The 23,060-nt window shown below is 39.2% G+C and overlaps 1 protein-coding gene across 5 annotated transcripts in view; it reads left to right on the top strand.

The window, feature by feature from the left end:
* MEGF11 (multiple EGF like domains 11) overlaps positions 1-23,060 on the top strand; it is a 283,185-nt gene that overhangs the window by 93,572 nt on the left and 166,553 nt on the right. For all 5 annotated transcript variants that reach the window (XM_054836544.1, XM_054836547.1, XM_054836545.1 and 2 more), the window contains exon 6: positions 4,978-5,070. In XM_054836544.1, coding sequence (XP_054692519.1) covers positions 4,978-5,070 — 93 coding nt within the window. The remainder of the gene's footprint in view (positions 1-4,977; positions 5,071-23,060) is intronic.

Raw genomic sequence — 23,060 nt, 5'->3', positions numbered from 1 at the left:
TGGCCCAAATTGTTCCAGGGACATATATTAAATAGTGAAGGAAAACATCACTTGTTTCATTAACTTTCTGCTTTGTGTAGTCTATCAACTATCAAGCACGGGGCAAACTGGTTAGATGACCTGAAGTTAAAATACCAGCAACATATAGAAAAAATGCAAGTCTACCTTTGGTTCACAGCAAATAAACAAAATTGATCATGGTGTGGGTAAGATCAGTGTATAGTGAAGAAAAACAGGCAGAGACTGCCTAAAGTAGGGCAGAGAAAAGAAAAATATTTTGAAGAACTTGCAGTCATGGGGCAGCGTGCTTTTGCCACATGTGCAGTCAGAATAGACCAGTTCATTCTATGTAGTTCTAGGAGAGTGCCTGCATTTCTCATTGCGTCTATGTTCTCATATAATAGCATCTATATCTTCATTTAACAATGTTTGCCATTATTGTAATGTATCTACATATATTTATGCTTTCCATCACCTCCTGGCTGTGCTGCAATCCCTGGGCAGAAAGCTGGCAGAGCCTAGGAAACTCTAGCTCACGCGGAACACTATGAATGAGTGCAGTTCATGAAGCCTGTTTTCTGCTTGCTGCACTGGGTTCCTTTAGACTTTGCAATTATACTGGTCTTTGTTTTGAAGGTATTTTGCTTATCTAGCACAATAAAGTCCCACCAGCTGAAGTGGGAGGGAGATGGAACTTGTTGGGTCAGTGGCTGTGAACTCCTCCAAGTTCAAAGAACCACTGCAAATGTTACCACATTCCATCGCAAGCACAAGACACATTTTTTTGACTCTGCCTTTTGTGAAATAAATACACAAGTTGTATTTTTGGACAAGCTAATAAAACTTTCCCAAGCAAAATCACTCCATACTTACTCCCTTAGAATGAAATTCTTCTCTAAATGAGCTTTCACCTCTAGGAAAGAGGCTAAGAAGGTAGTTGTGGCAGGTGTTAGTTATGTTGCTTAATGGAGAACAGGTAGTCAATGGGTCGATAATGTAGCAGGGTATAACAGTGCATATAAAACAGCGTGGTACAGCAGGGTTAAACCTGCAAAGTCATAGTTTGGGTCCACACAGAGGAATGCAGCACCAAGAAGACAGAGTAGCTCTGGACCCCTGGACTGTGGCTGCTTTTGTCTGGGATAAACTAACTGCGGTGCCACTCACTTGAAGTAACTCTGCAATGGAAGTATTCTCCAGGCGGAAGAGTCTGCTCCTCCTCAATAACAACATCCTGGCTATTTCATACCTTTGTAGATAGGAGACATAGACAACCCCTTTAATATACCGAAATTCAAATTCAGGACAATTAAAAAAAGAAGTGCTAGTGTTAGAGAAATCTATGCAGTTATTTCAGGTGTGAAAAGAATTTAATCTTTAGGTCTATTTCCCTGAGGATTGATCCTGTATGTTAAAAAAGCACTGTTTGTAATTATAAAGTAAGTGATAAGCATCAAATGAATTGTTGCAGAACCCTTTTGTTGACTTTATTCCACGATAAGGAGCAGTTGCTGTGTGACCTTGAATATGGCCAAATAGCTCATGCTAAACGCATTGCTACAAAGATGGCATTTTGGCAGGGCTTTGATGTAGGTCATTTTATTACCAGGCTGAATCAAACTACAAACTGATCTTAAACTCATGCCAAGAATGCTAATAATAAACTGATCAATGAGGTGCTGGATTGTTCAAGAGAATTGGTCAAGGGAAAATGCAGACATAAAAAGTCTGGAATTCCAAAGGTTGAACTGCTTGGGCTATTAGACTGGGAGGAATTATATTCCTTGCATTAGTACAAGTTTTCTTTACTCCAGGGGCCTTTAGCTGAGTGTTGAACAGGACAGTGGCAGAAAGTATATACTTATCTTTATTTTTCCTGACCTTTATGTGCAAGTAATTTTTATAGTTCCATTAACTAGTAAGATCATTTGCAAACCGCTGTACAAAGTATATTATGAAGAATGCCTTGGGGACCATTGTATCCTATTATGTTGAATGTTAATAGAATGAAAAATTAATTTAAAGTCTAAAGATTAGAGCAAGGCAAGACTTCCTTTTTATAGAGGAAATTCAAAATTTTATTTGCTATGTTAAACTTTAGAGTTGTACCCTAATATGACCTTTATATGGACCTTTATCGGCCTGATTCGAATCAGACAGTGCAGGAGCCTGATTATTTGCCTCCTTGAATAAAATGGCTTATATCAAAGCTTCCCCTTTTAAAAAAGAGGGATTTCTGTGACCCCCACATATGGAATTACTCCTGTGTAATTTCACAAATGACTGTATGCTAGTGAGCTCATAGCTGCTTGTTTAGCAAGTTAATAAACCAGGGATGAGAGAACCCACAGTTCCAAGGAGCATCTTTACCTTTCTTGACTCAGTTGCTCATTAAACATTATCATCTTCAGCTCTGTGGGGCTTCAAGACACCTAAAACCAAAGATGCAGTTCTTTCTAGCACTTGTTTGTATTTTGCGTATCACTGATTGCTTTAGAATTAGGAATAGTCTCTTGAGTCTGGGTTGTAAGTCTCTCATAGCAGTCTTCCCAAGGGACTGGAGCACTACTAGAGAAGTCAGCACTTCCGTCCATAGACAAGTGATTAAGTAAACTTTATTAGCTTAATTAGTCATTATTATTTCATATTTATGTTAACATAGTTAAGGTGTGATATTTTTGTGTGGCTAAATCAAGTAAATTTAGACCAGTAATGAGCAGGAGTTTTGTTAGTTGGAAGAGCAAAGAAATAGTTCACCATCAAGCTTCTTGCTCACAAATTATGCCTTGACCTGGGAACCTGGCCTAGTTAAAAGGATAAAAAAGTTGTGTGTTTTACATGTAAGAATGATTTATTCTTGTAAATGTCCATACAGGGAACAGAAAAATCTCAGTTTCAATTTCCATACCTCTTCCAAAACTAATATGGAAGAGTTACATCAATGAGAAACGTATTCTTAAAGCTATACGGGGCAGAATTTTCAAAGTATCCCTATCCCACCATATTGTATATCTTTTAGTACATTGTACTTTTACTAACAAATTAGAAGCCTGTGGCTGTTCTGTATGTGGACTTCTTTTCATAGGTAACCAGCCATTTTTAAACAATTGCATGAAGGCGTGTATCTCTTTATTGGAAAATCCTGTTTTTCTAATACCCTGCCTTGAATTTCATCTTACAGCTGTAGACTAGGATGCCTCGCTGTCTTCAGAAACCCTAACTCAAGTAAAATAAATGCACAAAAGATTAGGACAATTAGTGACTAGAGAATTAGCTATCAATATTTCATGGCCCCTGCAATACTGTCTAAACACAAGATATGAAATAAGAATAAATTGCACTTTTGATGTGCGGTGAACATAGAAGGGAAATGACTAATCTAGAAAGATCTTGCAGTCGTTATAACGAGGCAACGTTCGCCTCGCTGGTCACGTGTGATTTGACGGAAAAAGAGCAGGAAGATTTGTCCCATAGGATTATTCAAAGTTCATTTGTGATTTGAAGCTGGATTTAAATATATTGTGAATAGCTTAGTGGGTTTGGTGTCCAATGACCCAAACACAGAACAGAAAGCAAAATGTTTCTGTCAGCTTTGATGCCAGCCTGAGTGCAGACTGAAGATGTGACCCAATCTGGTACTCCAAACAGAATGTCAGATACAGCTGGAATCATTCAAATGTGCAAGACATTGGTGGAAAGCGTTTGGCCCATGAGGTACCTGGGAACTGAAAGGGCATTTCACATGCAGGCCCAGTGCAACTTTAAAAAGGTTCGCTGCCTGATTTAAAGTGAATTGGGTCGTTCAGCAAGTTTTCAGTAAAGCAACGCAAAGCTACTTCCCAAATCAGTTCTGCTGGCCTTGGTTTAGACAGGAATGAATTAATCTTTGTTTTGGAATAAGTCTTTTGTAGTCCAGCTTCAGCCAGTTCTTGGTTAGGTAAGCACAATACCCACATTTCCCATCTGATATAAAAATGCAGGGTATACAAACATAGGTTATGTACGATACAAATCATATATATGATATATATAAAAGATATATGTTAATACAGTGATCTCATTGCCACTCCATCATATTTGTTAATAACTCATACATGTTGGTCTAGATGGAAATTGTACGTTCCAATTTAACTATCCAGTTTGAATCGCTGACACACAATGTCCTAAGTGGTAAAATGGGAATAAAGCAGTAAGCAATAAGGTTCAGCCTTTAGTTATTCAGTATTGTCCACATTTGTTTGTATGTGATGGGCATACCGGCATACGCTGGAAAGTCAGACACCAAAGCAGCACAGGAGAAGAAAAGTCTTAAAACCATGAGCTGCTCCTACTCAGGGAGAAGAAAGGGAGTACATGTACATCTCTAGTCAACTGACAAGTGAGACGGTAAAACCAACCAGTTTTTCGTAGTTTGAACCTTGAGGATATTGAACTTTCAATAATCCAACAGTGGACAAATAAGATATAGAACACTGTAGTTCTGGAAAACTTGATGACCTTGAAAAGACAAGGCTGCACTTAGAGCTACTGCAAGATGTAGTAAAATTATTTCTTTTCCTTCAGCTGTTTTTTACAAATCTATTTTGGATCTTAATATACTTTTAAAACTGAGCTCCATTTTCTCTTATGAACAGTAGCAACTTGAGTGCAACAGAAGCTGATATTCTGTAATGTAATAATAATGTGTCAGTTTGGTAAAAATTTTATTATGAAGCAAAACTGCTAACCAAAGTAATTTCTGGTGTTAGAGATTTTCATTACAAAGAGCTGAAGTGACAAATGAGTTTATCGCTGTCGAGAGACCTATATTTTATTTTGGTCACTTAGTATTAATTAAATCTTGCAAGTAATTCTTTTTTGTGTGTTTGCTTTGTTTAATATTTTTAAACAAAATATTGTTCTCTAAGGCACAGTTTAGTATATGTTTACCAGCCACTTACTATGTTTACAATGCTGTGTATTGTTTCTTCTTAACAGCACTCTGCACAGAGGAGTGTGTGCATGGAAGGTGTGTTTCTCCTGACACTTGTCATTGTGAACCAGGATGGGGAGGTACTGATTGCTCCAGTGGTGAGTAAAGATTACAAAAATGTGATAAAGATGTATGCTGCTATTAAAATAAGCCCTTAAATAAAGCAGTGGCCTTAGAACTTGGATGCTTTAAGTGGAAAAATGAAGATTGTCAGTTGGTTATTTTGCAACAGTTAATATGTGATAATACCCTTTCCTATGATAATGACTTTCACCTTTTTTGCTTGTTTTTACAAAGAAATGTTAAATGCAATGGAGGATGCTCTTAATGCTTTCAGTCCTGTTCTTGGAATACCAATATAGATAATATAACTCCATTAAGAAATTTTTCTCTCTTAAATCTTTACGACAAAACATTCTTCATTAAATACACTGTGGAGTACTTGGAGTTCTTTGGAAAGCACGCTCTCTAGACAGAATCCTCGTCCTGTTGAAGCCAGTGGGAGTTCTGCCATTGGCTCTTCATGCAGTCCAGATTCTACCTTCTGACTCAAAATCTACACCCTGAATTATCCATACTGCATGGGTTGGGGAAATGGCAGTGGTGGGAGTTCTTTTACTAGGAAGTTACTTCACACTTGAGGCTTTCAATTCTTTCAGCTGAGGAAGCTGTGTATGTCAAACTCTCTTAATTGGTAATGATAAGTTTAAGTCTAAGTGATTAGCTCATGCTGGAATGAAACGGCTAGCGTTCTTTCCAGTACAAACATCAGAGATGTTATGTAACACGGGCCCAATACGTTATTGACATAACGGAAATAAGCTTGTTAAATGAAGTCTATTTGTGCGTCAGGCAAGTAAATAAAGCTGCATCGAGAAAGATGCTGTGAGTCATTTACTGAATGAACGTTTCATTTTGCTTTTACTTCCTCCCTTTCTCCCAAATTGATTGGGATCTTAAAAAAGAGGCATCATTGCCAGGCAAAAAAGCTAACAGGAAAGGGATCTATAAAGGAAGGCATTAGAAGAGAATAGGAGTTAAATATGACTGGGGATAAACACCTCCAGAGGCTGAAGTCAATGGGGCAGAGTCTTCTCTGGTCAAGTTACTCGTGTCTTGTCTGCAGCCTTGCTGATATCTCCTGAGTTACCCCAGAAAAGGCAACAGGGAGAGAGCATGGAAGAGGGACAGAAAGAAAGGCCATGCTTTGGGGTTTGAAGCAACCTTTCAGGATTACCTGACATGTAGACAAGGGAAGAATTGGGCAGCATAACATACTGAATATCTATCTATAACAATATTTTAAAAAATAAAAATAGTACCTTCAATTGTAAAGTATTGTATAGAGTCTCAGGAACTCATTCTATCCTTTGGTTATTTTTAGTAATAGATACGTTTAACCTAACAGCCAGTGAGCATTTATACAGTGCATGTGCACTTAGAGAAGTTAAAAATAACAATTAAAAAATACTGTGACAATGTGGACATACACATGTAGATGTACACATTTGTACACACATGCATACACAGGGTAACGAGCACTCCATTCTTTGTAAAAATGAAGAGGAAAGGATAAGATGTCCAAGTACAGAATGGTCTCGTGGACTAAAACTACCCAGTGACTCTTATTAAATTGCACTAATCTTGCAAGTGAAGATAAAAAGAAAAAGAAGGTTTTTCCTATATTGAATATTTAGCTTTTTAAAGTAATTAGGAATATTAAAGCACTGACAATGATTGAGATAGAAACATTATTCATAACTTTTATTTCCGCACCGGGCAGCAATCCAGTATATTTCATTTATGAGGTTTCAGCGGTGGAAAGAGAAGCGTTAGCCAATTCCTAAATTAAATATACCCTGTTAACTTTTATAAATGATAGCCCAGGATTAGCTTCAAAATTTAAGCTTTCATTTTATTAATATAATTAGTGTGTTTGCTGGACTATAGTGCCCATTGTCTTTCATTCCATTCGTTATACGCTGGGCAACATGCATTCTTGTCCTAAGGTCTGATCTGACAAGCACTGTCCAATGTAACGCTTCTAAGTGTGATTGGCCTCGCAGAAGTTAGCTTTTACTGCAGCTGAGAGCTACTCACCGTTATGCCTGGCACTAGAAATTTGAATGACTGGCTTCTTTATTGTTAGGAGACTTTGTTTAAATTAAAAAGGTATAGAACAGATATCAGCTGAATACAGTACGATTGTTACTCTGAGTGTTTCCAAGAGGGAGGAGAGAAGCTGGGAGCCTTTGCCTAACTGAGATTAACTGGGATTTTCAGATACATTGACGATCCACGTATTGAGTCGTATCTTACTGTTCTCCAGTAATAAGGTAGAAAACATTTTTCGCTTCTGCTGGAATAATGTATTATCTGTGCCTACTTTCTTCCTGTTACTTCATTAATATTGGGTGGCTACTACGAAGGTGGCATGTTTGCCGCAACAGGTATCGGTTGTTGGCTGTTTCTGAGCCCTGTAGGGCTGCGCGCTGATTGATAATCTGAAGCTGTTGGCCGTATGCCTGCCACCCCACTCCCCGTGGGGCCACAGTTTCCTGTACAGCCCTTGCTATCAGTGATTTTATTAAGTCACAGGCATATTGCTTTTAGTGTTGGCTATTTGGAACTATTTTCTGGGAAAGGATTTGCTAGCCAAAACACTCCCTTTAAATTTAGAAAATCTCACAGGAGCTGTAATTGTTTCCTGACTGGTTTCTCCTGAAACAATATTGAGAAGTGGAGCCTACCTGACACTGGGGGTCGTCTGTTGTCGTTTACTTGGAAAAGATCCAGCGACACTCACTCTTTCTGAGATAGTATTTCAACACCCTGCAGATGAGACCGTTATAACTTTCTAAAAATTATATATAACTTTCATTTGGTTTGATGGGTGAAATTCAACCATAAGCAGAGCTCCAGCACAAGGTCCAAGCGTCACTTCAAAACCAGAAGTCAGATCCAAATGTTTTTCTTTTTTGGTGTGCCGCAAAGACTGCCTGTGGCAGGAGAGGGTATGAATTCTGACACTGAGCACGAATTTCCTATGGGAAAGCAAGGTTTTGGTGGTACATGCAGTTTCCCAGTGTTATGATTCTCCCTTGGCTAGACTATACTCATTAAATGTTTTGAATAGTTACAGCTACAGCCTGTAGTCATCCAAACAATTTAATCATCTTTCTCAGACTTTGTTTCATGCTTTCCTAAAACTCAGCCTGTAAGACAGAAATCACAAAACTTGCTGTTTGGTGCAGGTTCCCAGTGACTGATCATGGTACATGTTAGAGTTCATCTGTTGTCAAGGTTAAAATAACTTCAGATAAATTGCTAAACAATTACAAAAAAAAAAACCCTGTGCCATATTCAGCTCTGCATGCCTCTATACCTGTGTTTTACTGCATGCTGTTGTACATCTGTCGATGCCCGCAGGCCTAGCCTTGATTTCATGCTATAAAGCTGCAATATATTAAGGCTTGATTACCATAACAATAAAAAGAGAAGTAATGAGGTATTAACTAAAGAAGCTCTTGAATAAAATGTTTTCAAGGTTTTAATGATGCTAAAAATGAAAAGGAAGAGTCTTTAAAAAGCCCCATACCTTTTCCTTTCCCTTTTAACTTGTTTTATTAAAATCATGCCCGTTTTGTCCCTGCAATCTGCACTGTTGTTTTTTTTAAATACAAAGGAAAATTGCAAATGCTCTGTGTGAACTTACCTGCTCACCTGTCCAATTATTTCAAAGCAATTAACTTCAAACAGTATGATATACTGGCTTGAAGTTCTGGTAGGAATATAATTGACTGTTGGTGGTTACCTGGCCTCTTCTGGGTCTTGATAATAGCCATCTGTATTTGCAAGCCGTTAGGCCCCAATCCAGCAAAGCACTTAAGCATGTCCTTAACTTGACACACGAGCAGGACTTTTTATCTGCTTTAAGTTAAGCCGGTGTTTAAGGAGGTTGCTGAGTCAGTTTTGAAGAAACAGCTAAAAATACGTCAGTGAAATCTGAACGAGCATCTCACTGAATTCATCAGGTCTGTAAGGGATAAGGTGGTCTTTCTTTCAAAATGCTAAAACTCAACGACCAATATTATTGAAGACCATTTTTACTCTCATGAGTATTCTTCATTGCTGGGAAGATCACAGAAATCTTCCTGGTTGGAAGGGAATGCAAAAAGAGTGGACAACAGGTGGGAAAAAGAAAGTTCAGAGCAAGAGCCTTGAATTAAAAGAAAGAACCTTCCAAAATTGTGTGTGCCAGTTTGAGAAATTTCAGAGTAAACAAACACAGAGGTTGTAATGAAAAAATAAAGTGGTTTTCAAAATGTTTGCTTTGCTATTAGTTTCGGGAGAAAATGCAGTACTTGCCCAAAGTGTAATTAAAGAAATATTGGCATAATAATGCCAAATCATCTTTCTTCATACCACGTCACCTGGGGGAGAGAGATTATAATATTGCTGCCTGGCATAGGCTGATCAGTAATGTCCACATATGGGTAAGAGTTTTCCTTGTAAAGGATGTTTTGTACAAACTGTCATTAAGAGCAAGAACCTATTTCATCTTTATCTCTTTGTCAAAAATAGCCAAGGTCATAACAACAGGCAAGTATAACATCACAGCAAGATCACCTTTAAGGGTATAGCCCTAGAGCAGCTGGAGTGCTTCAGTTCTGAGACTTGTGATGAATGAGAACTGCAGATACTTTGCTAAATCTGAAGGGGGGTTGCTTGACAAGCTACGGAAAGCAACAGTAGAAATCTCAGGAGAAAAAGAGAGTATTTTACAGTGAGTCTGTGGTGTTTTTCAGGCTTGATTTTGGCTTCCGTGTTCTCAAATTGCTTTGAAATATTTCCAAAGAAGAAATCTGCTGGAATCATTAGTTAATTTTCTGTCCTCATGTTTTGGGGATAGGATTGACTGGGAAACCACCCAGGTCTGCCAAAGGGGTGCAAAGGTGCAAGACCTCAGCTGTTCTAAACAGCTAGTGGGCCACTGCGTTGATTCAGGGCCGGTCCATGTTTCTCGTATAGGAATTTGTGTATGCCGTGGGTTTGTATCACAGTGACAGTTGTATCGAAGTGCCAAACGAGGTGACAGAACCGGGTACAATGTTCCTGTTTCCATCAAAGCCCTTGTACTTCACTTGTCGCTCCAACTGTTGAGTTTAGATGCAGTTTCTAAAGCTCTGTTAAAAGCTGTGAAACTTGAGTTTGTATTCAGGCTTAATTAATGGTTTAGCCGAAACAGAATTTCATATCCATAACATGTGGACTTTAAAGTTTTAATCTACTTTTCATTTGAGCCAAGCTCAAATTGCAGCTTAATTTTGATATGATTTGCAGACTCGATGACAACTACATCATGCAAAGAGATGCAAATGTATAAAAACAAGCTCCAATGAGGCTTACACAAAGATCTTTCCGTAGCAATTACAGACTGGAATTGATTTCTGTCTCTTCCAGTTCTAACAATTTGCTTTTCCTTAAACTTAAAAAATATCCAACTCCCTTCAGCCACTGCTGAACTGGTGTAATCAGGTAAACAGCTTGTGTTTAATTTTTGCCTCTGCTGGATGTTGGGCCCACGCACTTGGGCTTGCGTACCCAGGTTGCATGTGTTAAGCAGTCTCTGTAGCAGCGTATCTTCATGGGCCCAGCCTACGCAGGACAGCCTGTAACCAGGGAATAAAAAAGTAAACACAAGCTGCTGTTCAGTGCAGTTAGTAGCACAGCAGCATGTCCTGTATATATTTTTACACAGATAGTTTGGCTGCATTAAACTGGGCTAATCCATCATTTTTCATTCGGTGGGAATATTTTGTCTCTCGCTGAAGCTGTTAATATCTACTCAATTGTTTGTGGCGGTTTCTCCTCACTCTATTAGAGATATGGTAGTATCCTCTAAGCTTCCGTGAGCTAACCGCTGTGGAGGTGCTGCAAGCTTATGGAAAGGTATGAGAGTGGTATTAACCTTGGCTTTTCCCACAGTGACTGGGCTGAGCAAAAGGCCACAGTTGATTCTGAAAAAGGAAAAGTAGATCCAAGATTTACTTTGGGAAGAAATTGCTTTCTACACTTCTTCTGTGTGATTCAGTGATGATGAATAGATCAGTTGCCAGTTGTCCTAAGTCTTGTACTAAAGTGAGTGAAAAATAGAAATTCAGCACCCTGTGTCCTTTTACTTTTCACTTTCATCTTCATCTTCCCTGTCAGAGTGTGGGAAAGGACTTCCTTCGTTAAATCAGCTGGTCGCATCTAAAGCCAAGGTGGTGACAGATCGTTTCCCCCCAGCAGTCCCAGCCCTCCTCTGAGACTGCCTCTTTTGAGTGCTTTTGAAGAGTCAGTTGGGCTGACCTGACTCTGTCTGCTCCAGTCCCTGGAGTTCTGTCTTCTAGTGTGTGCCGTTGCTCTTAAGGCTTGATCTAGCAATGTACTTCATGCATATGAATAGTCCTTTTAAAGTCAATAATGAACAACCTATGTTATTTAAGTTAAGTTAGATAAATGCTTAAGTCATTATCTGAATGGGAACTTAAGAGACGAGGGGGGAAAATCAGGTTGATGAGCATCTCATTTAGGGACCAAGAGTTATTGAGTATCATCCAGGCTGAGCAATGGCAGGTGCTTCTTTCAGTGAACTAAACCCACTGCCAGCTTTGCCAGTATCCAGAAAGAGAGGCTCAGGCTTAAGGCCAGGTCTCCTGCAGAGCAGAGCACGATACACAGGTCAGTCATCTGAACATACTCCTTAGTTCTAGGCAGAGATAATATTTGGACCTACCGCATAGGTGAGTACCAGAGGACAGAGATGTGATAAGAAGATAATTTGGGTATGTAGTGTAACAGGCTTCCAGTTGTCTAATAAAGATTTTTAAAAAATGTAAAATGATATCAGAATAAGTCTGCACAATTCTATGTAATTATTACAATATTACCAAAATTGTCTCCTCTGTTAAAACATCCAGTTCTTTCCATGTTTGGCTGCTTTGGTTTCAGAGGTAAGCCCATAATGCATTATGCGCTAGAGTGAATATTCATATTAAATTCAGATGATTTGTTAAACCCATACTTCCCATCCGTACCCAGACTGGTAGCCAATGAGGCTGCTGCATGCTCGGAGTTTGTCTTCTGTATTGGCCTGAAGTAGCAACGCCATTTTGTAGTCTTTCTCTTGACTTAGTCTTTCTATGTACATAGACTTTCTCTCTCTATTACTTTAGGAAAAATGACTGTCTGGATCCAAACTGGGGCTGCTGGGATTTCTGTGGTCAGCTGCAGTGGTCAACAGACATGCCTGTATCGATCTGGTCCTCGAGTACTTAGCTGGGAATAAAGGACATACAGAAAGAGTTCTTTCCTAGTCCAGATAAATGATACATGGAAAATTATGTATGTTATATAATTAATAACCTACAATTGTGTAATTGTAATTTTGATGTATTTCTACATTGCTTTAAGGCACACAGTTGACAAACAGGAGGTGAGAGGACAGATTTAAGACTAATGGCTGTCTCAGCTTATCACCTCGCATTTACCCACTCTCCAGCCCCTGGTGAGCTGTATATGAGCAGTATGGAAATGCTGGAAATGCTGTGTCCATGTAATCAAATTATTGGGCAACTGTGTGTGCTGGGTATCTCTGGAAAATCAATCTACTGGCTACTAACTGAGAGTACAGAGTAGCCTGCCCTCCCAAAGCAGAGCCCCACTGAACTTTGAGCACACCTGCCACATCTGGAAGTTTATGATATAGCTATTCTCTTATCTGGGCAATGGCTCGATGGTTGACTAAAAATTTACACTTTAAGGATAATTTTCAGAAAATGAAACCATGGTTACTAGGACTGAATGGGCTAAATGCATTCCCATGCAGGTTTTGTGTGGTTATGCAAGGGGGGGATTTGGCTCACATATATCTTTCCTTGGCTGCCGAACTGGTGAAAGCAGAGGAGACTTCATAGAAAAGCAGCGTATGTGTGACAAGTTGTTAGTTTTATTAATTTGACTGAGGTATTTCTCACTTTAGACAGGGTAATAGCTATAAAAGAAAGAACCTACTAAAATATCCTTTTTAATGAACTGAATTGCTAATGCTAAATTTCATTGCTGGAGCATCTTACAGTAATGTGGCTTTAAATGTGCACTACACAAATGAGCAGACTTTAGATCAATTTAAAAGTACCATTGGTAAAATTTTATGGCCTGGTCACTGAAGAGCTGTGACGTGGCGAAAACAGTAGAATTCCCTCTCCCAAAGCATGGGCAAAAATCTCAGATGTGGACACCCACGCAAAAGTATTCCCAGGGTTTTTGCTTGCTAACAAACAGAAAAAAAGATATAGTGGTCCTTGGGAAAGCTTCTAACCCACTTGTCTCTGTGTTAGATATGGTAAGGTATTTCAAGGAATGCTTGGAGAGGGCAGGGCTCAGCTAACTGTCCAACACCGAGGTATCAGAAAATCCCCTGGGAGCTATTTCAGGCACCTGAACCTGGAGAAGCCTCAGGTCTACTCTGACTTTTGCTGGGTTATGAGTATCTGTCTCCAAAGACACGTGCTCCGACTGGGAAAGGCCCTACTGCCCGAGTCAGTGCTTTCAGGATTTTCCCAAAAATGCTCTTCTCCCTAGTTACAACACTATTTTATGGGCAGTAATTAAAGGTTGAAATCAAAAAGAGAAACAAAAGCTTTCATTCAGAAATAAGACTTGAAATTTTCCTCAGGCCCCCAGCAGGTAAAATTTGCTAGCAAATAGCAGTCATCCATCACCCAGCGTTAGAGATAAGGCTCCTTGTGTACTGATACTGGAGAGCTGAGGCAGAGTCGGTCAATTCATTCCAGCAGCATCAGTGAGTACGCCCTAGACATGGGAGAAAGGTTGCAGGGAGAAAGCTTGTAGATACTCAGCTTTCCCTGTCTGTGATTGATTGTTTCTTTGTTTAGCTGTAAATTCCGGCATTTACATACAAAGATACTAAAATACTTTCTTTCAAAAAATAGCGGCTGGCTGTATTTTAACTATACTTTGGCTGCTGTACTGAACAGCTTTCCGAAAATGAAGTCCATATCGTTCGTGTCCCCTCCCTTCCTACGCCTGCTCACTGACCCCATGTTTAATGTAGGCAGTGTCTTTGCTAAAGAAAAATGTTACATGCTAAAATTTTTCCTCAGACTTCACCCTGATTTCTTGTGATCTTAGATAAGCCTCCACAAAGGTGGGGAGTCCTTATTTCTTTTTGATTTCTGTGGGAGTTGAGTATATTCATCATGTGGATTAGCTGGGCCTGTATCGCAGCTGAAAAAGGACGGCGGACTGCAGTGGCGTTGATGAGAGCTCAGCCATCAATTAATATCTTTGCTAAAGATGAGTGAGGCTGTAATGTGCAGCTGGCCTTGGTATCTTGGGTGGGTTGCATTTAAAATATAGCCTGGAGGCAGCTTTGCTAACTTTAGAGCTGTGATGATCAGATCTGCAGAAGAGTATGCAGAAGTGATGCAACATGACAGTTTAAAATGAGAGAATGATAACGCCAATTTACTCCATTGCCTAATGTGTATATGACAGTGTATTGAATCGTTCTGTTATTTATTGTTTTAAAAGTTATTTCCGTGTCAACAAAATATTTGTGTATGAGTAAAAGACACCTCTTTTAGAGTGAAAGCTAGAGATGAATGTGCCATTGTACAGGTAAAACTTAGGTAAAAATTTTCTTCGTAGTTTCTTTTTACAATAGCCTTACAATCACTTGCATTTCTAGCAGCTTCTCAGAGCCCGTGATGGCCTTAAATGACTATGTGTAAAATGGGAAAGTTCCAGGGAGTTTTCTTCTTTGTTTTACCCAGCATTTGTGCTCTCATAGGTATGATAGCATACTTCTGAAGTGAAATATTTTCAGAAGAAGTTTCTCTGAGAAATCCTGTTCTGCCAAATTACACTCATGAAAATCTCTCCTGGACCCCTCAAATGATACCCTGATACTTATTTGTAGGCCTGAAAAAGAGTTTGCCACAGGAGCAGATATCTTGTGTCCCCAGTGAAACGAATGTTTGTTGAAACAGCTTGTCTGCCTCAGTGATGTGGAGAGAAATAATGAAATAGCAGAGGACTTAACAAGTGCATACCTGCCTGTAAATCCAGGGTTTGGCAGAACGGAGACTTCACACCACTGCTCGCAGGTGAGCGTTTTGCTCTCACTGCTAATCTAGCTTTGGCAGGGAATGTAGAGGGCCCACAGTTATCTGTAAGGAAAAGCACACAAAATGAGGAAATGTGTTGTGACCAAAGGAAATAAATGAGCAGATGGTGTGCTAGCATCATACCTGACACTCCAGAGGAGATTGTTGTAGTGTAACCACAAACATATAGTTAGGAACAGGGGCCAAATCCAAGAAGAGCAGGGGAAAGGTGATAGGCACGGGAGCATGGAATAAAAGCAGTGCAAACTAAAGATCAAGACATGACAGAGAAGGACTGGGGGCGGGGGGGGAATGGAAAAAGAAGCAAGGTGAGATGACAGCCAGAAGCAGCTGGGGATAGCAAGGGAGCTCAGTGGGCAGAGAGCTGGACTCGAGACAATAATAAAACATTCAGATGTTTTGCAAAATATGAGGGGCATCAAGAATTTCAGACTTGTGAGCAGACAGTTACTGGCTGATTCTCCTAATTAGAAATTAAAGATTTTGTCAAAATAAGAAAGTGATGTGGAAGTAGGGGGGATAGGATGGTGGTGGGAGATGCCGCAGCCAGGGCAATGAGGGTGAAAGTCACAGTGAGCTTGTGAGAACAAAAGGAATGGCAATGATAAAGGGAAAGCAAACCTCAACATGCCAGGAATTGCCTCAAGTGGGAAAAGCCAAGATGTTGAAAGAATGTCTCTTTATCATGCAAACAATTTAGTAAAATGAGAAAGACTTTAATGCTTGCAAACCAGAGGTGATAACCTGACAGAAGAAGGATTTAGAGGTGAAGTGCTCTGGTTAAAGCGGCATTTGTCTTTTTTTGGTGCCGGCAAAGAAACCCGTTTAAGTGTTTATGAAGGGATGTAAACATCTATTCTATAGTCATCATCGACACTATAGACACTATAGCTTCAATAAACACTGTTTAATGCTTAAACACGACGTATCAAAGTGGAATGCTGGAAGTTATAGTGCATTCAACTGCCAAAACTGCCTTTTCTTGGCCTGGAAGAGTAGTGCAAGCAAAGAAAGTGCAGTTTTCAATAGCCAGTTTTTATTTTGTTACTGACAAAAATGTTAGGTGAAATACCAGAAATTTTGCACATTAAGGAAAATTTCTACAGTCAAAAGTTCACTTGTATTGCTGTACTCATGAAAATATTTTACACCTTCAGTCTTAACCCTTCCTTATACCATTTGATCGCCTTGAACATGCGGTGTATAACAAGCACATCCTCCAGTCATTCCTTTACAGCTCAAAAAGGCTTGAGTCAGTGTAGAGAAACTGCAGGATTTTATTTATTAAACATGCCTGTGTTAACCCAGCAGAGTATCTGAAAGTTTTGGAGTGAAAATGAGAGTTCAAAAGACCTGAATCCTGTTCAAGAAAGCATGGTGAAGGCCATTTGTCAGGGGAGCTGGGAAGAAACCCAAGTGTCACAGATATGTGTGTCACTCTTTGTAATTGCAAGAACTCATGAAATGTGATCAGTGACCTAAAAGATGGATACAATCAGATAATAACAATGCATGTTGAGTTTCTGGGTTGTGGAGTTAAATAAAGAGACCTACTGCTACACATAGACTTATTCTTAAAAACCAGTTGGGACTTCACTGAAGAAAGGTGAAAAAGGGAAAGCGTGTGAGAAAGGTTCCCATCCACAACTGCTTTGTAATAGTAAGTTTGAACCACTTTCACAGCTTTGGTGTGCGTTGTGCAAGAAGGAATAAGAAACAACAGTAAATGCCAGATAGAAATGACGTATGTATTATTACTGAGAGTAAATACTATATCAGGAAGATCTTTGTGGGCATCAGCCAGAAAGCAGAGAGATAAAACACTCATTCTTTGATCTTGGAGGGTGGTCATTCAACAAAAAAGTCTCTGCAGTTCATCATTTTCAATAGCTTTTCTGCCTATCACACAGTGCCTATTCATGCAAAGGCCAGAGACTGCTAAGCCGTATAAGCCCTGTCCAGAATGCTTAAATATACGTGCGTCAAATACAGGGCAGATTGGGTGAAATTAGCCTGCAAAATTCAAATTTTACCAGAAACAGCTAAAACATGAAGGAATGGATATTTGTGGTAGTAACAGAGGTAAGGGTTTCTTACCTACTGTCTGCTTAATTCTCACCTTTATGAACCCTTTGTACAGAGTTGCAGTGTTCTAGTTATGTAGCAGTATTAGTAAATCAGGAAAATTGATTGCAGGAGAGTTTTCAGCCAAGGATCAAAGTCTGATACTTTCACTTCATTTCAGTGAAAGTATTCAAAATGAATATCAAAGCTGCAGAAGGACACAGGTTTGCAGAAAGGTATGAGCATTTGCATGGAAGGTCCATTTTTCCATAGGGATTGCAAAGTTTGCTGCTGGGGTGGGAGGTAGGGAGACGTGACTGTAAGCTTGATGAATTCTTGAGAATCCAAAATAACCTTTGCTTCATCATCTGCTTTAGCCTGTCTATTAGTACTTCCCAGTTACATAGGTATCTAGTTCAACTGGGATAGCAGTAAGAAAATGCATGCATTTCTGCAAATATTATTTCCATCTTCTAGGATAAATTCCAGACATTGGAATTCCCCAGATTCCAATCTGGGGATACTGGTACAGGGTGGTAACTCTTCCTTCCAGGTTTGGTGGGGTTATGATACATCTTGGAATACGATTTTCAGGACAGAGCCCAATGAATTTGTTTTCAACATCAGGTGAAGAATTACTTTTGTCAGAGCTCGTTCGGAAGTGTATTGGGAAGAGGGTCTTTTTATTTAGCCTATTCATAGAATCTGATGGCGGCAGCCGGGTTCTGGGTTTCTTAGGGACCACCACTCTGTGAGATCAATGAGACAGTCTCACCATCTGTCATCCTCAGCAGCTGGGTTCCAGGCCTCTTTGGAGTGCTTAGATTCACAGCTTACTGAGATCATCGAAATACAAGAAGTTCCACTTAAGTATTAAAAAACTCTCTTTTACTGTAAGGGTGATTAAATACTGGAATAGGTGGCTCAGAGAGATTGTGGAGTCTGTCCTTGGAGATATTCAAAATTCAGCTGAAAGCAGTCTTTGGCAACCTGTTGTAGCTTACCCTGCTTTGAGCAGGGGGTTTGCACTAGATGGTTTCCAAGGGCCCTTTCCACCTCAACTATTCTACAATTCTATGATTCTATGAATAATTTTATTACTGTAACTTTAGTGATCTCTGAATCAGAGCAAGGGGCTTACTGAATTGCTAGATATGATAGAAAACATAGAATATATAAGCAGCAGGTCAGAGTATTCTGAAAGCCCATGGGAATCTTCTGCATATGAGAGCAGAACTTTCTTATGGTGAGCCTATCCAAAGAATTACATGGTTATTCTCCTTCTGAAATCCTGAAATGCCACAGAAATTCTCTTGACAGGATGGATTTTGGGTACCAGTAAATTCAACAATGCTAGAATTTCATACTCATATTCAAGAATTTAGGCTCTGTTCCCAACTCTGTTTCTGGACTGCTACGTCATTCTGGACATATCCCTTTCCCTCTTTGTATTTCACTTACTCTTTTGTAAAACGGTGAGCCTAACCTCCTTTGTGTGGGATACTAGAGTTCCTAGATGAAAACCGCTACAGAAGAAATAGGTGTTCTCATTAAATTAATAAGATCAAATGTTGTGTGTTCTGTAGCGAATGTATGTGTTCTATCTGGCAGAAAGAAATGTTAATTAATTACTTTGACATGCAGTCATGATGTTGCAGTCTGTATTATAGATGTTCAGCTGTTGGGTTGTTCTTCCAGGATGCAACATGTTTGAATGTATTAGGAGGTGCATTTTTTCTTTGTGCATGACTATGACAAATTGAGGCACAGCCAAGCTGCTAACTTGCTTGAAGGCATCTTTCACGCTTCATCCATTATATGAGTGATAGATGGTGTTAAACCACTTCTTCTTTGTGAGGAAAAACACATTGTGGATAATGGAAAGGAAATCATCAGCACTAATATTTATCCCAACTTTGTTTTGTATCTGCAAGATCAATGTTTTTTTAATTCACTTTTCATTCTCTTGTGCTTCATTTGCTGTGTTGTTGTAAAGGACATGTTGCATCTTGGGAGAGCATTGGATCACACTTTGATCGCTCTTTTATTAATATAGAACTACGCAAGTGGAATTATTCTGGATTCATATAAATGACAACAGAAACTCAGCCGCTGTCAGATGTTTAAACTCAATAATGTCTGAATTGTTTCTATATAGTAGGCACAACTGCACTCGTCAGAAATTTGTTACTACTCTGATTACAGAAGGAGACTCAGGTCATCTATGTGTGCCTATTGTCTCCTGCCCTGACCGATTCACCCAAATCTGACATGGTAGAAAAGAGTTCAAAGTTATCAACTTCCTGCAAGTTTTGTGGAAAGTATTGCCTGGGCAGAGCAGGGAAACACACGTTTGGTCCGCTGTGAGCGGAAAGTTTGTAGCACTAACTCAAAATTATTTCTTCTGTTTGATTTGTCCATCACCGTTCAGCATGCACATCCAGGCCAGCACAAAGGGAACTCAGAAACAGGAACAGGTTTTTGTTGTCTTTTGCCCTTTTGGGGGGTCAGATGGCACGGGAAGCATCTATAATACTGCACAGGTGTGGCAAGGGAGAGACCTGGAGAGGGGGAAATACAGATATTGCAAAGATGGTGGGGATGTAGGGAATTCTAAGGATCAGGCTGGTATTGCGATAATGGGAGAGCAGGGAAACAACACAGACCTGTCTGTAGGAAAACAGGCTTCATTATGTAAACAAAAATTTAAATCTGAATGCTGATTCTCAGGACCTTTGCAAATGGCATTTCATTGACAGTTTTGAAATCCCAGTAATGTGACTATGTGGCCAGTGCACTGCCAAACGAGGAAGTGGCTTCCCCTTTAAGTACTATGGTTTCTTTTAATCCTCTGTTTTCTAATGGCCATTTTGGTTTTTCCTTTTGCTCAGTTAAGATGAAATAAGCAGGCAGAGTCAAGATGAGAACCATCAGGTCAAATTAGAGAGATTCACTCTTTTCAAATTTCCATAGTTTCATTTACAGTGGAGACACTTTCAAGAAGATGAATGGATCCAAGTATCTTCTGTGCTTAGTTTTGAATTGGTTCTGCAGCTACTTAGGACAATTTTAATAAATATCCTGGTTCATGAACATTTAAATGTGCTGACCTTTCCATATGGCGATACACGTGTAACTCTATCATTTTTGCCTTTGCCTTGGTAATTTTTGAGGACAACTTTTAAAATTCAATACTAATTATTTCTTTCATTTAATTAATTCTTAAATAACATTTAATTCTCTCTGTGTTTTCAATAGGATTTTTTTTCTATATTATTCTGTGCCCTGCTAGATTGTCTATGCAAGTCCTGCAGGCTTTAAAATACTGAAACAAATTATTTTAAGTACTTACCAAAAGAACAGCCAGTAAAGAAAATATCTTCTCTTGGTATCAGCTTATGGAACAGTTCTTCCTTCTTGTTAAATTTTTCATGAGAAAACTCCTTAATTGTTTTGTTACATTACTTGCCAGTGTTACCAAGATTATCGATTTTCTCTTGGTACATAAACCAGCTTACCATTCAGATAGTACTATCAGAAATTTGTTACACTGGATGCTTTTATTTTTATCAAATGTATTCGGGAGTAAACAGGGCTCTCAGTGGAAACAGGAATTTCAGACTAACCAAACTCTTTCTCAACTTCAAATGTTTTTCTCAAGTTGAAGAGTAGAGGAGAAAAAATACTGAATTTTAATGGTAATTACTTTGTCTTAGAAAAGTCATAAAAATGAATTGTTTCTAATCCAATAACATGACTGTCTTTTGAGAAGACACTCCTTCCAGTTGTCTTTTAACCAGACAGTTCCTCAAATTAAGATACAGGGTGGCTTTGCTCCTAATTTGCAATTCAAGGCTGCCACAAAGTGCTGTGCTGCAGATAAAAGTCTGAATTCTACCTTTTCTGCAAGTCTTTTGCACGTAAAAAAATAGGTGTAGCAGTATGGCATGCGAAAGTAAAACAGAAATCATAAAGCTCTATGTACTGGTCTTGATCAAGAGATGCTCTGTCTTGATGAAGAGATGTTCTGACGCTGTCAGTACCATTTTCCATGACGCTTCCTGTGCTTGTTGCACAACACAGAATTTCCACATTTCTTTACTGAAATTGAATGCTTTCTTTAATAAAATAAGCAATGATCGGCACAGGTACATGAGTCATGCATCTTGTATATGAAATTGAGAGTTTCATAACATTCAAGAAAGGCAAGTTAAAATTATAGTAAATTAGGTTAAAAATCCTATTTTTCTTCATCACTAAGAATTTCTTCTTATACTTCCATTACAATGGGATTCAGGAGGGACACACGTTTTGAGGTTTTCTATTTCGGATACAGCACCTTCATGAAAAAATGACTTTGTCAGTGGAAGTCTGTACACTGAGCATTTACAGTGATGCTCAGTCCTCTGTGAGGAGAATTATGAGGTTCCTCTACCTCTTACATTTCACTGAAGATCTCAAAATGAGGCTCAGCTCCAGCCCCTAAATGAGCTTTCAGTAGTTAATTGATCTGATGTGAGCTCTCTGCACAGAAATGGAACTTTATTTTCCCTTTACACGGTGCATAGGAAACATGTTCATTACCATCCAGCAACTCCCAGAATGATTGACTTTTACATTTACTTCTTTCTCAGCGTCTTCGTCCAGACCCACGTATTTTCCCGGTTTCGATAAAGAAATGGAAATTAAATATCAAACTAGTCTCTGATATTTCAGAAGAGACAGACTTGAAAAACAGAAACATGACCAGAAGAAATGTTTAAAATTTTATCATGGCCCAGTCCTCAGATATCTAGCAGCTGATTCTATCTGCGCAGTGCCTCTGTGTAATTGCATTTTAAGTAAGTGAACAGACCGGCCTCAGTTGCAGGATTGTTTGTTTTACTGTAATTAGGTAAATTAATCAGTACATTAACTTCCTAATGCAGAGCACAGTTCTGAAATGAATTGCAGATATTCGCTATTTTGATAAGATTTAAAGAACAAAAACCCCGGCAGCAGGTCAGCATTGCAAGGCTACTAGAGCTCTGTAAATGTGTAAAAGCTTTTAAACTCCAGAAAAAGATGTATAGTACAGAGAAAGTTACACTTGGCTTATTTTTTGTTTTTAAGAGAAGGAAACAGGTTTGTTTGAGTTACTTATTCCACTTGGATCTAAATATGTAAACATCAATGCATAACTAGCCTTGGCCTAACCTATAGTGAATGAAACTATATTTCAAAACCACGAAGCAAAGGGCTTCCCCCCAGTCCTTTCCTGCTTGCAGCATTCCCACTGCCATCACCCACACGATCCCCGAAAATCATCTTCCACCTGGTTGGGATTGTTTCATGTTCAGCATAAGGGACAACTTGAGTAGCACCTGGGTGATGGTGCTGCCGGACTTTTCATGGTCCAAAGTCTGTCTTCCCAGAATGCTTCACATGCAGCCCCCCGTTGTTAACAAAGGGACATCTGACAATTAATGGTAAATTTTGAATGACACGTTAAATGAGGCTTTCTGATTTTTCCTGACTCATCCACCCCTTTATGTCAGGCTTTCAACACAGTGATTCTCTGGACACATTAAACATGAACCGGTTCCTTTGTTTTAGTAGTTGAGCGCAGTCCTGTATCTCATTAAAGAAACTAACTCACAGTGAACAATGTCACATTACTAAAACTTTTTTCTCTCTCCAATAAATACAGGCCAGAAAGCAGGCTAAGTTTTTTCCTTATCGGGAAGGGAACTGGGATTTATATCGAGGCATGGCTGGCATCACCAGTTCGTAAAATACCCTGGTCTTGAGATGCTACTACCACGGCAGGCTGAAGTTAAGAGATGATC

This window comes from Grus americana, chromosome 10 (genome assembly GCF_028858705.1).
Source record: "Grus americana isolate bGruAme1 chromosome 10, bGruAme1.mat, whole genome shotgun sequence".
Lineage (NCBI taxonomy): Eukaryota > Metazoa > Chordata > Aves > Gruiformes > Gruidae > Grus > Grus americana.
Note: the sequence above shows the minus strand (reverse complement) of the source record. Positions and strands in the feature narration are given on the sequence as shown.